The 14,860-nt window shown below is 43.5% G+C and overlaps 2 protein-coding genes across 2 annotated transcripts; one reads left to right on the top strand and one right to left on the bottom strand.

Annotated features, from left to right (window-relative positions):
- Nucleotides 1-116: 116 nt before the first annotated feature.
- LOC113951531 (AT-rich interactive domain-containing protein 4B-like) lies at nucleotides 117-5,768 on the bottom strand. Its single transcript, XM_027652592.1, has 7 exons — nucleotides 5,593-5,768; nucleotides 5,158-5,449; nucleotides 3,935-4,045; nucleotides 3,108-3,197; nucleotides 2,495-2,635; nucleotides 1,015-1,066; nucleotides 117-310 (listed from the first exon to the last, which is right to left on the bottom strand). The coding sequence occupies exons 1-7, from the start codon at nucleotides 5,605-5,607 to the stop codon at nucleotides 301-303; spliced, it is 711 nt and encodes a 236-aa protein (XP_027508393.1). The 5' UTR covers nucleotides 5,608-5,768; the 3' UTR covers nucleotides 117-300.
- A 2,029-nt stretch (nucleotides 5,769-7,797) lies between these two features.
- LOC113951460 (E3 ubiquitin-protein ligase Topors-like) lies at nucleotides 7,798-10,820 on the top strand. Its single transcript, XM_027652448.1, has 2 exons — nucleotides 7,798-8,925; nucleotides 10,232-10,820. The coding sequence occupies exons 1-2, from the start codon at nucleotides 8,223-8,225 to the stop codon at nucleotides 10,261-10,263; spliced, it is 735 nt and encodes a 244-aa protein (XP_027508249.1). The 5' UTR covers nucleotides 7,798-8,222; the 3' UTR covers nucleotides 10,264-10,820.
- The last annotated feature ends 4,040 nt before the right edge of the window (nucleotides 10,821-14,860 follow it).

Here is a 14,860-nt window from a genome sequence, read left to right as displayed (position 1 = left end):
AACACAGTCAGCACTTCCAAAGCTTATCATCATTTGTGATTTACCAGTCTCATCAGTAATGTGTCATTTTCCAGGTATAACAGTATTTTGGTTAAGAACTACAGTCAGACACGATGTAGGCAGAGAACACAAGTTTTATTCCAGTTTCAGTTGCACTGAGTCTGAACTTGAGGCAGTTGATGTAAGGAGTCAGTGAATATCTTCAGGAGCTTGTTTTAAAATTTTCAAACTACCATAATGAAAAAGAATCAAAATTCAGCTTTGTTTAGACTGGTGCTACATTAATGATGGTCTACATTTTTACTTCTTGCTGAAAGAGAGAATGGGTTTGAATTAATCACTTACCAACCAATTCTGCAGCTTGATGTCATTTTCATGAGGATACTACTGTTGCTTAATCAAACTGTTAAAATCAGGGATTCACAAACTATGACATTTTGGTTTAGAGGCCTTGGCTTACATTTGTACAATATGTTGCATAACTCCATTTTCTGCAGAACCTAATATATATTTTAGAGCTTTTTTCTATAAGCTTTTATGAGCTCACACCTCTCTCTTGAAGCCTTCTCCTTGAAACTCATCATAAAATAAGCATTACAAATGAAGTATTTGTTGCTTTAACAGGAAGAGAAACAGTTACAAGAAAACATAAAAATATACCTGTTTAATCCATTATGAAGAAATACACATTTTAATCAGGCTGAATGCAATCCTCATACGTTAAAACTTAATAGTTTCTTAGCCATTTTCTTTATCTTTTTAATCATGTCATTTATAAAAATTAGAAAGACCCCTGTTTTATTGAAAAACGGCAAAGTATTGTAGTTTCATTCCAATTAATGGATTCTTAAAACCCAGAGTATCCTTTTTAAATCTAATTCAAATTCATAAACATTAGTATTTGTTTGTTTGCTTGATTTTTTTAATGAATATTTGGTTTTCAGGACGGATTAAAAAGAGTGGCCCTTAGCAGCCATTGAGTGTGAAGTGCTTTTTCAAGTCCTGCTTTGTTACCTGCATTCCCCTGACATTCCATCTGGTGAGGAACTTGACATGGCAGCAGCCCCTGCAAACGAAGAAGAAAACACAGGTTATAAGCATTTATAAATAAGCAATTAGAATATTTTCCTATTCAACAAGCATTGGTATATTTTTATGGTGTAGGAAAGGCACTCCCCGTTTCAGTGCCCCCACTAAGATTCTCCCAAACCATGGAACACTCTCTCACGCTCCCCCTCCTTCTCCCTGCGGCAGCAGATTGGAGAGGAGAATTGGAGGCAAAAAAATCAAGGATCATGGGTTGAGATAAGAAAAATTTACTGGAAACAGCAAAAAGATAAGAAAATGAATGGTAATAGCAGCAATACTAGTGACAGAGGGTATAAGAAAATAAACGACTCACATGGGAAAAAACTCAATAATATGCGATACTAGACAGCTCCCTTTGCTGCGTTTTCTCAAGTGGACTGAACCCCTTCTCCCCGGAAGAGAAACCCTTTCCCTCCCCCAGCAATGACATGAGGTGGTATAGCATAACCCGGCCATGCCTCCTCCTGGCTACTGCAAAAATTAACACTGTCCTGGTAGAACCAGGGCGTATATACTGACTCCAGCATCTAATGCCTAGTGATGGAAAAGCAAAAAGTCTTTTTTCCCTAATTTTGGTGTTGATTGCCCTTGCAGCCCTGGTTCATCAGCCATGCAGATCAAGGGCCCAGCCAGATGACAACAGAGCTTATTCCTGGCCCACCAGCATGTCAGCTGTTCTTTTTCTTTCCTCGGGGAGTCGGCATAGGTGAGGCCTTGTCTCAGCATTGAATCTGCACATACACAGTGCTCTGGCAAGCAAGCAGCAACTGCAGTTCCTGTGTGATGGTTGCAGCCATAAAATCTTACTACACATGGCATTTCAGTCCTTCTTCCTATTCTCAGTGAACTCTTAAAACACACATGTGAACAAGACATGGAGAAAATTATCCTTTTAGCACTCCTAGCAGTAGGCACACTAGAACATTCCCTACAGCAATAGGTGTGGCAGCTTCAGAGAAATGAGACATTTAATATATTGTCTCCCTTAAACTCATGAAATAAATCCCTTATCCTAGGGGGAAAGCACTAACTGAGCACACAGGCAATACTACAGTAAACTTATCTGTAACTTAAAGAAAATTTAGAAGTTATTAATAATGTTGGTTATTTTGTTCACTGCTTAGAAAAGTTTATTTCCTGTATATTGTTTGCTATATAAAGTAGCTCTGCCTTAACAGTACTAACTAGATTGACTGCTTGTAAATGTTTTTCTCCTTACCTTATCACTGAGTATCAGACCCAGACCTTCTAAAGGTCATAAAATGACTGTATACAGTGTTTTCAGAAAAAAAACAAACATAAATACACTCATCTCCCAAAAGATTATACAATCCTTGTTAACCCCTTCAATAACATGACTTGTAATTTAGTCCTCTAAAAGTAGTTTTTAGTTCCCAGTACTTACTTTCCTGCTGTTTCTTTAGGCGCTTTCTCCGGTCAATGGCAGCCACCTCAGCTTTCAACAACAGGTAACGTTTCCGAATTTCCTGCATTTTTGCTTGGAGAAGTGCTATGCGCTCATCACTGGTCAAATTTTCCAAGTCATCTGAAAGTTAAACAATCTCTGTTAATTATTGCATTGCAGCATTTCTCAAACCTTCTGAATTTTGCTGAAATGGGAAGTACTCAAATCCTAGTGATCTGCTTTCAGGTAGCAGGCAGCAAAGCTGAGAAACACAGCAACAGCTGCTGTTTTTTATCACAAGCTTGTGTACCCGTAGCTGACTGACACAAACACACTGAAAGTTCTTCTTACGAGAAGGAGGAAGCATGTCCAAGTTCACTAAGGCAAAAGGGAAAGGGAAAAAGTTACAAATCAATCAGCTAAGAGTCTGAACAAGAACTAGAGAAGGAGAAGTAAAGCAGCAAGAAAAACACCCAGGATTTATCACAGAACTAAGCAAACTGAGGATGGAATAATTTTAGTGGGAAAAAAAAACCCAAACAAGAAAATTCAAAAAGCCTTGTTATGTTGTGTCACAAGGCCACACTAGCCATGTTTTGAAAATGATACTTACACACTTGAAAACTCCATTTGCAAACTTTGGGCAAACAATTATCCTGTTCTTTAAGGTCAGACTCCCTCTCTCTATTTTGTCCACATTTGCCTGTGGGAAGATAGATCGTTACAAAAACAAAGCAACTTTCCCACCCAACCCAAAGCTTACCAGGAGCTGTCTCACTCTAAAATGACAGAATCCATCCTGGTCTGGCAGCTTGGCACACAGCTCTCTGCACCACTGGTGCCCAAGTACAGCACCACAAACCAGGTCTGTGATGGGGCCCCTCTAATTCTGGAATGCTGGGAAAGGGAAACCTTTCACTGGAAGTACTGCCTGGTTAGTTGCTGTGCAGGTAGACTCAGAGCTGTTCTGTGGATCTATGGGAACCAAAATCCTGCAGAGCTAGAGGGTGGATGAAAGTACCTGACTGCGTCTCCACAATCCATCCTGAAAACTGTATGTTGCTGAAAGCATGTGTGCAAGAACATAAGGACATGGGGTAAGGACACACTTCTTGGAAGGAGACTCCTGAATACAATCCAAGGTTCATATAGACAGAGTGCACTCTACTCTCCAAATGTATCATGGCAGAAGCACACTTTCTGCCTTAGAACCACTGCTATAAATAAATTGCCTGCATCAGAAAAAGCAAAGACACAGTGCAATGTGTTCCATGTGGGTGCCAAATTTATCCACGTCTTCTTGCTTATGGGGCTATACTTTCATAAAAGGCTTTGAACAACTGATTACTGCATCCTCTGATTCACTTTTTTACTATTAATTTCAAACAAATGGCACAGTACTTTCACACATTTCATTTCACACTGAGCTGCTGTACTTACTACTTTTACTCTTCTTTTGGTTGCTCACAGATGTTTTGAGGCTTGTTTTCTGCTTTTTTGAGGAGCTGTCTCTTTCGTCAGCATCTTGAAGGATTTTTTGGTCTCTAAACACTATAATGATGGGCAAAAAACCCCCACAAAACCCCCACAAAAAGTAGAAAGAAACAAAAATAATAAAAAAAAAATGCTTGCAGTTCTGTGTGTTTTTCTCCAAGTCTATACATCTATAATTAACAAAGCAATAGAGATATATTTATTGAGGGCTACCTATTGACCTCTTTTAAACTCTTGCCTTTGTTTAAGGAAATGCATTTTGTTGCATTTTTTCAAAAGAATTGTTCCAACAGAATGACGAAGATAACACACCTTAAGAGCATTTTGAGAAAATTCAGTTAATGTTAGCTGAAATTTGTTGCAATGAAGAAACCACTTCTGTCATCTCAGGATTATAGTCAGACATGTACTTTTTTCCTTAGTATTAATAAATTTTTAGGCACTACAACACAGTGAAAGTAGCTGTACTTTTCATGGTACTGTAAAAGAGCCAGTCACTTTCACAAAGAAAAGTTTTGTATCCAACCTTGCCAACAGTTAAAAAGCAGGCAACAGTACACTGACATCATGTGCACACCTGTTAGCTGTATTTATTATCCCCTGTTCTCTAGTTGTCTCAGGATCGATCTGAAAAATCACATCTGAATGTGAAACCCAGCTAGGGTCAAGGCTTGATATCAGGTTGGTTTTTTTCTTCTATGGATTTTTAGATGTATTTATGTATTTTTTTAGAACATTAACTTCAGAAGGTGCAAGTTTGAAATGATTGCCCAAGCATGCAATAACTGGCACTTTCTCTCTTCCAAATAAACAACTTACAGAGAATCAAGAAACAGCATCTTCTGCTTGTAAGCAGGGTACTCAAAATGTTTCTGTCTTGCTACAATGTATTACAGCTTGTCAGGTCCAGTATAAGTGTCATTCTTACACAGTTCTTTTCCTCATTGAAACTATCACGTTTCCTAACAAAAGACCAAGAAACTTCCTAGCAGTATTTTATTTTCTAGATGACTATGCCATTTCCACACATTTGAAGTAGACAACAGGCTACTACTTCCTCCAAAAATTCGCTTCCCAGCAGTGTGACCATAACAGAATGAAGATACATCAGCAGTGCTAAAATGAGAGTCAGTTAGTTTGAAGACAGCTCTGTTTACCCTTTAATTTACCGTTTTCAGGGTGCTCTGGCTCTGGTTGCTTACTACCACTGGAGCTGATACTGACATTGAAATCTGTTGTACAACTATTTCCCTCACACTGGAGATCTTGCAGCCCTGCTACAACACTGTGTGCCTTTACTGTGCCATCCGTTTCACTTCTGATGCTTTGTAGCTCTTCTTGATTTGGTGGAAGGCTCCCAGAGATGGTGACACTGGACAGGCTACTGGACTCCACTACAGTTACAGACAAAGGAGTATTTAGCACTGAATACTCCTCCTCCTTCTCTCTGTCAGTTTTATTCTAGGTGAAAGAACAGATTAAGAACTCTTCTCATTCGAGCAATTGTAAAATTGTAATCCTACAATTAATCACCTCTTACAGTTATTGTAAACATCCAACCTGCAAAGGAAAGCTCTCATCTTTGTTTAAAAGATTACAAGTACCTTCCTACAGTCCATGCTGAGACCTTTCAACTGAAGGCAGGGACTTTGTCAACACTGAAACAAACTGGAAAACAAAAACAGCCAACCAAGTGCTGTAGGAGCAGTGGCAGTGCAGGATGCCAGGCTCAGTGGCCGTTGGGCAGTTGGGCAGCTCTGGGCCGTTGGGCAGTTTTGGGCTGTTGGGCAGTTGGGCAGTGTCCTGGCACATGGGTTCCAGAGGTTCCATGATGCTGCAGGGGGAGTGGGCAAGAGGGTGGGGGAGGAGGAGTGCTGACACTTGTGGCAGAAGAAAAAGCTTCCTTGCAGCCCACTGCCCAAGGAACCTAAATTAGGCCTAAGTATCAGTTTTAAAAGAATGAATTTTGAAAGAAATGCTCAGAAATAAAATTATAGGGATGCATGTATGGACTAGTTATAGGTTTGCTCTCCAGAGTCATCAGAAGGAGTTCTCAAATTTCACACATACACATACCCTCTGGAGCTGACTCCCAGCACTGATGATAAAATGGATCCTTCTCACTTGTTTTCTATGAATTCATACGTAAATTTTATTTAAAAAAAAAAAAACAACCAAAAAACAAACACAACACCCCCCTCCAAAAAAAAAAAAAAAAAAAATAAAGAAAAACTGAAAGAAGGAAAGAGAAGATTCCCTTCCCCATTCCAAAGAGAAAAAGCAAAATCTTGATAAGAAAAGGTTTTGTCTTTAAAAGGCTGGGAAGCCACTTTTCCTGTCAAGTATTCATAACCCCTCCTGGCTGCCAGGGCACTGCTGACTCATATTCAACTTGCCATGAACCAGGACCCATAGGTCCCTTTCCATGGCACTGCTTTCCAGCCTCTCATTTCTCAGTCTGTACAAATATCAAGGGTTGTCTTGTCCCAGGTGGGGGGAGGTCTCTCTGCAGGGCCTCCCTGCCTTCAAAGGAGTCAACAACTCCTCCCAGTTTTGTGTCATCTGCAAACTTGCTCAGCATCCCTTTCAGCTGCATCCAAGCAATTTACAAAGATGTTGAAGAGCACTGGGCCGGGGATGGAGCTCTGCAGAACCCCATAAGTGACCAGTTGCCAGATGTCACCCCCGTCACTATTACCCTCTGTGACTGACCTGTGAGCCAATTGCTCACCCACCCCATGATGTGTTTATCCAGCTGTGTGCTGGACATTTTGTCCAGAAGGACACTACAAGTGACGATATCTGAAAACCAAAAATATTACATCTACTGGCTTCCCTTGATAAACTAGATGGGTTACTTTGTCATAAAAGGAAATCAGATTTCATTTGGGGGAAGTCCAAAAAGACAATGGCTGCTGCTCTGGATTCTTCCCCCTGCTCTCAAGGCTCCTGTATTTCCTGTATTTCTGGAAACATCTTCACAGTTAAGGCATTCAAGCCCAGATTATCTGAACTGTCTTAGAATGAGAGCTTCTAGGGTTCCTTCAAGGTCAATAAAGAAATTTAGGCTTGTGAGAAGATGAGAAGACAAAACCAGTTTGTTCTCATGGATCCTGGGCTCTCTGGAATTGTGAGCAGGGTGCCTGTGGCCCTTACACACTACTCCAGGGAGGGCAGCAACTCCAGCTCCTTTCTGTGGATGTGGGGTCAGGATCCATCGCTGGTGCTTTTGAGGAGCATCAACACACTGGCTTCCAGAAGCATGGAGACTTGGCAAGCAGAGAAGGACCTGGCACTGTGGGCAAGTGCCAGTGGGAGTGGATGAGGTTGAATGAAAACACCCCTTTCTGCTTCTTTCTGCAGCAGGAACAAGATGCACAGGGGTGGGAGACTCTCACCCAGGGCTGGCCACCTACCACCCAGGTGTTCCAAATCCTGGCTTTGCACAGGGAAAGGCAATGAGGAGAGAAGGCAATATCCAGCCGCAGGTAGTCCATGCTGACTGGTCCCACCATGATCCTGCTCATAGGAGACCTTAGCAAGGTGACCAAGGCCACATGATGCAGACGGCTGAGGGAGAGCAACACAGAAATCAAGAAGCTGAAAACAAGAAATGGTATTTCCCTTTTTTTATTTCTGGCACTGTGTACCTGCAGAGGGGAATATTCCATGGTGACATCACTCAGTGGTGGAGGGTGACATCACTCAGTGGTGGAGGGTGACCTATGAAGCAGCAGATTGTGACATCACTAGGGGATGGATTGTAACATCACATCTCTTTCTGATTATATCTGGGCTCTGGCAGAGCCTGAGCCAATCTGGTTCTAGCCTTAACTCCTGCTGAGCGAAAGTGCGAGGTCTGGAGCATCTAGTCAGACTTCTTCAAGTGCTAGGTGGTGTGTTGGGAGCTGCCTTTGGCAGCTGCCATTGCAGAGCCATCAGTAGTGCTTTCCCAGCCTTGCTTGGTTCAGGCAGCCTGGCGCTATAGGTAGCAGTGAAGGTCGGCTACTTTCAGTAGCTGTAAATGGAAAACACGCCCCTGGGGTGGGGCAGAGGACTCGGTTCAGGGAACCAGTGTCCTTCTTGAGAGAGCTGGGCATTTCTTTTTCCCCTTGCTGGGATAGTCAGGAGGGCTGTCACACAGTCACACAGTTCTCTCCTGCTCTGTGTGACACCAACAACAGGGAGCATCTCCTGGTCTTCAGCTCTCCCCAGTGTGCTGCAGAGCACAAAAATGGCCATGGAGACAGCCTGGAGCTGCCCCATCTGCCAGGACACTCGGAGGAGCAGGGCTTCTGTTCTGCCCTGCCGCCACCAGTTCTGCCTGAGCTGCATCCTGCAGTGGGCACAGAGAAATCCATCATGCCCACTCTGCAGAACACTGATAGACGCTGTCAGGTTTTCTGAGCAGGGCAGGTGGGACTCTCTTCTGTTTGTCATCACGCATCCTGGAGAGTCACCACAGGCCAGCAGCCAGGCAAGACGAGCTTCTGGAGAGTCACCAGAGACTCCCACAGTGGGGAAAAGTGGCCCCCAATACCCTGGGGCATCCCCTTCATCTTCTCCGCAGGGGACAGTGTCCCCATCTGAGCAGGGGGCTCCAGGGCCAGAGCCCATGGGTGGCATTCTGCCTGAAGTGTGGGCAGAACTTTTCCAACGACAACAGCATCTCCTGGACCCTGTGCTGCCCTGGCTATGCCAGAGGCTTGAGGAAATTTACTGCAACTGGTGGTTGCCAGTACAGGTTGCTGAGAGCAGAATCCTGTCTGATCTCTGTGTCTATGGTCTACATGAGGAGACCTTGATCCTTAGGCTGCAGAACCACCTCAGAGGACAAGCAGCACCACTGGTTCGTGAGCTTATCAATGTTATTGTGAGCCGGTGCAGCGAGGAGGCTCAGAGGCTCCTGCACTCCCACACTGATGGAGAGGAAACAGGTAGGCCTCAGGCCAGTACCAGCTCCAGTAGCTCCAGCTCCAGGTCCAACAGCTTCCATGAAGGGATTTCTACCAGTGGCACCACAGGCTGTAATGTGGAAAAGGAAGCTTAGTATATCAGAGGCTGCCCTCCATGAGAGTCACAGCTTGTCCCCATCTATACCTGTTCCTGCAGAGCAGGACTAGCCCAGGAGGAGCCAGGGCAGGCAGAGGCAGTGGCAGGTCCTTCTTCCCAGGGCTGCAGCCTCAGCCCCCCACTCCCAGCCAGGGCAGGGCCGGCTTGGCCACAGGGCCCTGGGCATACCCGAAGGAGGAGGGCCCCTGGCTCCCAGGGTCCTCAGGATCCTCCCCAGCCCAAGAGGCCAAGGCAGGGACCTGCCTGAGCCCTGAAGACCTGAGGGACTCTTGTCATCACTTCACAGATGAAGTGGCGAAACCTGGGGCCAATGTCCATGGCACCTTCCAGAAGCTGCCTCAATTTCCCAGGTCTGGCTTCCAGAAGGTGCCTGGTGAGATCCCCACTGGGAGAATGCCTCAGCACCAGGGGTCTGAGAAAATGTATAAATGTCCAAGTCCCTCAGTAACTGGGAGAGTCTGATATACTGAAACAGAAGCCCATTTGAAAATTTAGTCCCAGATGCAACCTAGCTTGTTAAAAGGTAGTTTGGACCAAGAACCAAAAAGCTGTATGAAGAAAACAGGGTTTGTATACAGTTCTCAGTTCTTGTGACTTTAATTACTAATTAGAAATGGCACATACTGTGTGCTCAGACAGAATCCACTTCAAACAATATATTAATAATATTTTAATATATACAACTAGTAAATATTCTAATTAATTAGTTAGTTAAATAAATCAAATATTTATTTCTCAAACTAGTTGTGTTTCATTATATATAATTTGTATACATAAATTATATCATTATAAATTTATAATTTTCATTATAAATTGAAAATATAATTATTATAATAAAATTACTTTAACAAATATTTGATTAAATAATTAAATATAATTAATTAATCTATTATAATATAGTATTTATATATTAATATGTAATAATATATTCCTGTATTAGTAACAAGTGACAATGTGCCCCATACCCACTCTAATACAGTGGCTGATCATTTTGTTATATTACACTAATTATTGATCAGCAAGGAGTCCACTGAGGTGGAAGAATGGGCAAGGATGAATAGTTTTTGAATGGTTTTTCCCTCCTCTCAGAGTGTTCATGCACATTTTCTCCCCTTCTCCTCCTCTGTGAACTGCACAGCTATGGAAGATGTTTTTTTTATTTTGAAACAGGTGAGAGCTGTGTTTCAAAGTGTGACTTTTGATCATGATCTCTCTGGAGTCAGACTCCAGAGTCCCCTGGACACCTGATCTTAATTTTGAGGAATCCATCCACCGCATGAATCTATCCTGGAGCTGTTGGTCCCAGAAGTGTGTAATACCTTGGAACGGTGTTTCAGAAGTCAAGCGTCCCAGAGTCTCAGTTTAGCCATCTATCAGCCTCTGATGAAATAAAGTTCTCAAAGGGAACTGGCTCTGCTTTCCTAATTTTTTGCTGCACAATGGAGTTTTGGAAAATCTCATGAACTTCAGTTCTTGCTGGAATTTCTTGTAAAGAAAGATCAAGTTTCTCATGGGCTCACTCAAAAAAGATGGAGCCATTCCAGACCTTCTCACAAGGAAACCGGCCATGAGAGTACTGCACGTGTATGTGGAAAATCCATTTTCCTAAGTGATTACTTTCCTTGTCTAGTCTTACAGTAAAATAAGCCTGCTGAGAAACAATTGCTGTAACTGAATTGAAAGCCTGCTAGACAACACTCATTCTGAAATATAGATTTAATAAAGTCATATATGAAACCAAACATGAATACTGTCAGAGAGTCTTTATAATACTATTATATGTATTTTCTATTGGTAGGAGAAATTTCCGTGGTCTTTTTTCAATCCCCCAGTTATAAGGAAAACAAAGTACAACTGAATGCTTTCAGCTCATGCAGAGAAACCCAGAGTGCCTGCTCTGCAGAAGACCAATAGAGACTTTCAGGTTTTCTCAGCAGGGTAAATGGGCCTATGTACAGTTTGCCATCAGCTGCCCCAGAGAGTTGCCAGAGACCACTCAGGCAGGGAGAACTCTTTCCTGCCTGGGTGAGAACTGCCCCTATCACCCTGTGGTGTTCCTTCCGTCTTCTCCACAGGGGACAGAGCCCTGAGGTCTGGGCAGCACTTTTCCAACAACAGCAGCAGCTCCTAGACCCTGTGCAGCCTTGACTGTGCCAGAGGCTGGAGGGAATGTACTGGGAACGATGGTGGCTAGTAGAGGCAGCAGAGAGCAGCATATGGCATGATCTCTGCATCTATGGTCTGGATGAGGACATCTTAGTCCTGAGGCAGTAATAGCTTTGGCTACAGCCACTATTAAATCTTGAAAAAACTTTATGAAGAAAGACTCTTCATTTCCTATTAATATAAAGGCTGAAATTGACGTATTTTAGGGGATTTACTGAAATTATATGTCAAGTAGATACACTATCCTAGGAGAGTAGAATAAAAAAGTCTTGTTGAAAAAAAAAAAAACCAACAAAAAACTAAACCCTAATACAATAATGCTGAATGAGAATCATATATCTGAAAGGGGTACAAAATTAGTGATGGCCCAGGGGTTTAATAGCAGAGGTATTTCTGTCGGTGTTCAGTTTATAAAAGAACAAATTTTAGAAACCACATGGCCTTGTAACAAGAGATAAGAAAACCACCTTTTCAGGAAGGATGAAAAATAGTTATTTAAAAAATCATATTCTTTTAAAATATTTTAAAAAATAAAAGCCAAAGAGGAGCAATTATTTTGATTTGGTAAAGAAAAATCCACCAGCAGGATGGATAATCGACAACTTTGTTTTCAAACACTGCAAAAAAATATTTGTTTTTGCAAAAATTGAAACAGTTATTTGTCAGGCACTATTTACTATAAACTCTGCTGTGCTGATCAAAGGGCTGGAATCTGAGACATCGTTCCAATGTTTTTGAATCAAGAGTCTAAGCAAACTTTGCAGCATTTCAGCACTCCCTTGAAGCTCCTCATCGGGGGCCTCTGCGAGGACTGGATGGCAGCAATGCAGACAGCCAGCAGGGAGGAAGAGATCTGTGACCTGCAAGTGTGAGCATGGGCAGCAGCTTGCCTCTTGTGCAGGGACTGGGAGAAGCCTGGAACTTGCCTGAAAGGGGGTGGTCTCCTTAAAACACTGTGGTTTTGGGCAGCTTGCTGTTGCAGGTTTGGGGTCAGATTTTGGGGGAATGGACAGGGAGCCTTTGCGTGGGCTTGTGTGATATCAGGAAATGGGAGGCAATGACATGCTTCCTTCCTCAAGCACAGGAGCCCTGACTGCTGGCTGAGAGCACTTGGAAAACTGCACAACGCAGTTGCTGGCTTCCCTTCCCCTGTGCCAGTTTTGGGGGTGGCTGTAGGCAACATTTTTTTGATGAACGTTGCCTTGCTGTCCCCTCAGAGCGGACAAGAAGTTGCCTGCAGAAAACTTCCTTCTCCTCAAGCAGCTGCTTGCAGTGTTCTGACATATTGGCCAGCATGTGCCCACCAGCAGAATGACCTCCAGCAGCCTGGCCATCTGCCTGGGGCCAAACTTGCTGAGCCCACTCAAGGAGGACCTGCTCAAGGTCATGCTAATGGTGACTGAGAAGGTAAAGCTGCCTTGAGCAGCCAGGTGCAGCCTCCCCAGCTCACCCGAGCTGGCCGCCCAGAGGGCCTTGGCAGCCCCCTCTATCCAACAAATGCTGGTGGAGAAGCTGCCTGGAAGAGCTGCCCCACAGCCACAGCCTTCTATGCAGAGGCAAGGCTCAGGAGTCATGCATGACATGCTCTCAGGCACCTGGGCTGAGACCAAGACTTTGATGTGTGCAGATGACAATACTGGAGAAGTTCTTGATGGAAAACTTTGATGAGATCTTTGGGGAGGAGTTGGCTGGCCTGGAGGAGTCGCCAGAACCCACAGACAGATCCACAGGTATAAGCAGGAAAAAGGTTGTCACAGCCTGGGACTGAGGTGCACAAGTGTCTTCAGCCACCATGGTCACATCCAGGGAAAACAGCCTGTCTTACTGACCAGACCCCTAAAGGGAGAACAGAAAAGCAGGGATGCAGACATAATAGCCTTTGCCACCAGCCCAGGGGAGCAGCTGCTCAAACACAGCCCACCATGACTGTCTGTGTTGATGGGCTTGTGGGGCTGGTTGGGGCACACAGGAGTCAACCTGAATTACCTCCATGAAATAGAGCTGTCAGGAGCCTCAGTGCCAGTGGGTCCAGAAGCTGGTACTGGAAGTCACTGATCTAGGACATGGAAAGTTTTAGCCACTGTGGCTCTCCTGGAACAGACTGTGCCACATGCATCATCCATTTCTCTTAACAACTGTCTCCTAGAAAACGAGGGTTGAGAGGGAGGAAAACTTCACATAGCACAGGGAAACAGCTGTACGACAAAGTTCCTATTTTAATCTTCCTTTGTGTAATTTTTTTAATTAAGGGGATGGAGAGAGGGGCATGTTTCCCAAACCATGGGTTGGGGCCATGATGTTCATTGTAAATTCTCATCAGCTTGAACAAAGTCACCAGATCACAGGTCAGGGTGTAGTTGCCTTAACTCTGATGAGCAGCCCACTATTTAGATTCAAACCAGGTTGATTAAGAACTCTCTCATTCCCCTCTCCCACTTCTTCTGGATGTGGCACTTAGGGATATGGTTTAGGGGTGATTATAAAGGTGCTACGTTGACAGATGAGCTAGATGATCTTGACAGCCTCTTCCAACCTTGATGGTTCTGTGTGATTCTGTGTGATTTATGAGAAAACTACATTTTCCATCAATAAGAGCACTAGTGAAAAATACTTAATCTGCTCCAGCATGACTGAGCTTCTCAAATGGAACATTGGTACTGGATTTTGAGCTAAGCATGACAGCCTTTGCACTCAAAGATGCTGTTTCTTAGAGGGCTAGCAGGGAGCACGAGGTCAGCTGGCATCACTGCATAGCTGGGCTTTGGGGGTGGCCTCTCTCCCTCTTTTCCTGCACCTTGCTTTCCCTGGGGGGATAATGAGACCTTCTGAACTGTATGCTTGCTCCCATTTTGCATTCTGCCTCTGTGATGTTGGTAGGTGTGCTCACTTCCCTCCTCTGGAAATATGTTATTGTCATCCAGGGCTTGTGGGCTGAGTCACATCTGTAGAAGGCTCGGATGTCTCTAGCAGAGTGACCTCAGGGGATCACAGCAGCCCACCTGATCAGTGAAGCCAGTAGAGGGTTGATGGCCAGGAGGATACAGCACACAGTAACTGCCTGTTTACTGATGGTGTTTGCTGCTTGCTAAAAAAGGTTGCAAAGCTACAATTTTCCAGTGTATCCCATACACTAACATTGTGTTTAGAGTTACCTGTGCTATTTATTTTGAAGAAACACCAGAAACAAAAAGATGAAGTGCTAAATGTTATGACTTTTCCTTCTTCAACTACCTTTATTCATTTTTTTCTCTTCTCCAACAAAAGGATCACCCAATATACAAACTGAATGTGTCTGAAAACAGTTTCCTAAGTTTTAAAAATTACTGTGTAATATTTTTCCTGTGCTTTGGGTTTTTCATTTTGGTTGATTGGTTTTGATTTAGGTTTCATTTTGGTTTGGTTTTGTTGTTTATTCACTTATTTGAAACCTACCTGTATTGTTCATGGGAACTATGCATCTGGTATTACATACTCTTTCTGTCCATAATTTGCTCTGTGTTTCCATTTCTTCATTCTCTCCTTTTATAATCCTCGTTTTTACCTCAATGCATAGGTCCTTTCCCCCTCACTCCCCTTTCTGATTAAACTGAACTCTAATTCTGTCAAGGAAACTTTCCTGTCTGACCATTCAGA

Source organism: Corapipo altera, unplaced genomic scaffold (assembly GCF_003945725.1).
Source record: "Corapipo altera isolate COAL_440 unplaced genomic scaffold, ASM394572v1 61286, whole genome shotgun sequence".
Taxonomy (NCBI): Eukaryota; Metazoa; Chordata; class Aves; order Passeriformes; family Pipridae; genus Corapipo; species Corapipo altera.
The sequence above is the reverse complement of the archived record's forward strand: the minus strand, read 5'-3'. Positions and strand labels throughout refer to the sequence as shown.

Coding starts and splice junctions, on each gene's coding strand:
- LOC113951531 (XM_027652592.1), bottom strand. Junction 4,046..5,157: donor GCCAGAGCACCCTGAAAACG/GTAAATTAAAGG, acceptor CCATCATTATAG/TGTTTAGAGACCAAAAAATC. Junction 3,198..3,934: donor CCAAAAGAAGAGTAAAAGTA/GTAAGTACAGCA, acceptor ATCTTCCCACAG/GCAAATGTGGACAAAATAGA.
- LOC113951460 (XM_027652448.1), top strand. CDS start 8,223: ATGGCCATGGAGACAGCCTGGAGCTGCCCCATCTGCCAGGACACTCGG. Junction 8,926..10,231: donor CACTGATGGAGAGGAAACAG/GTAGGCCTCAGG, acceptor ATTTTGAAACAG/GTGAGAGCTGTGTTTCAAAG.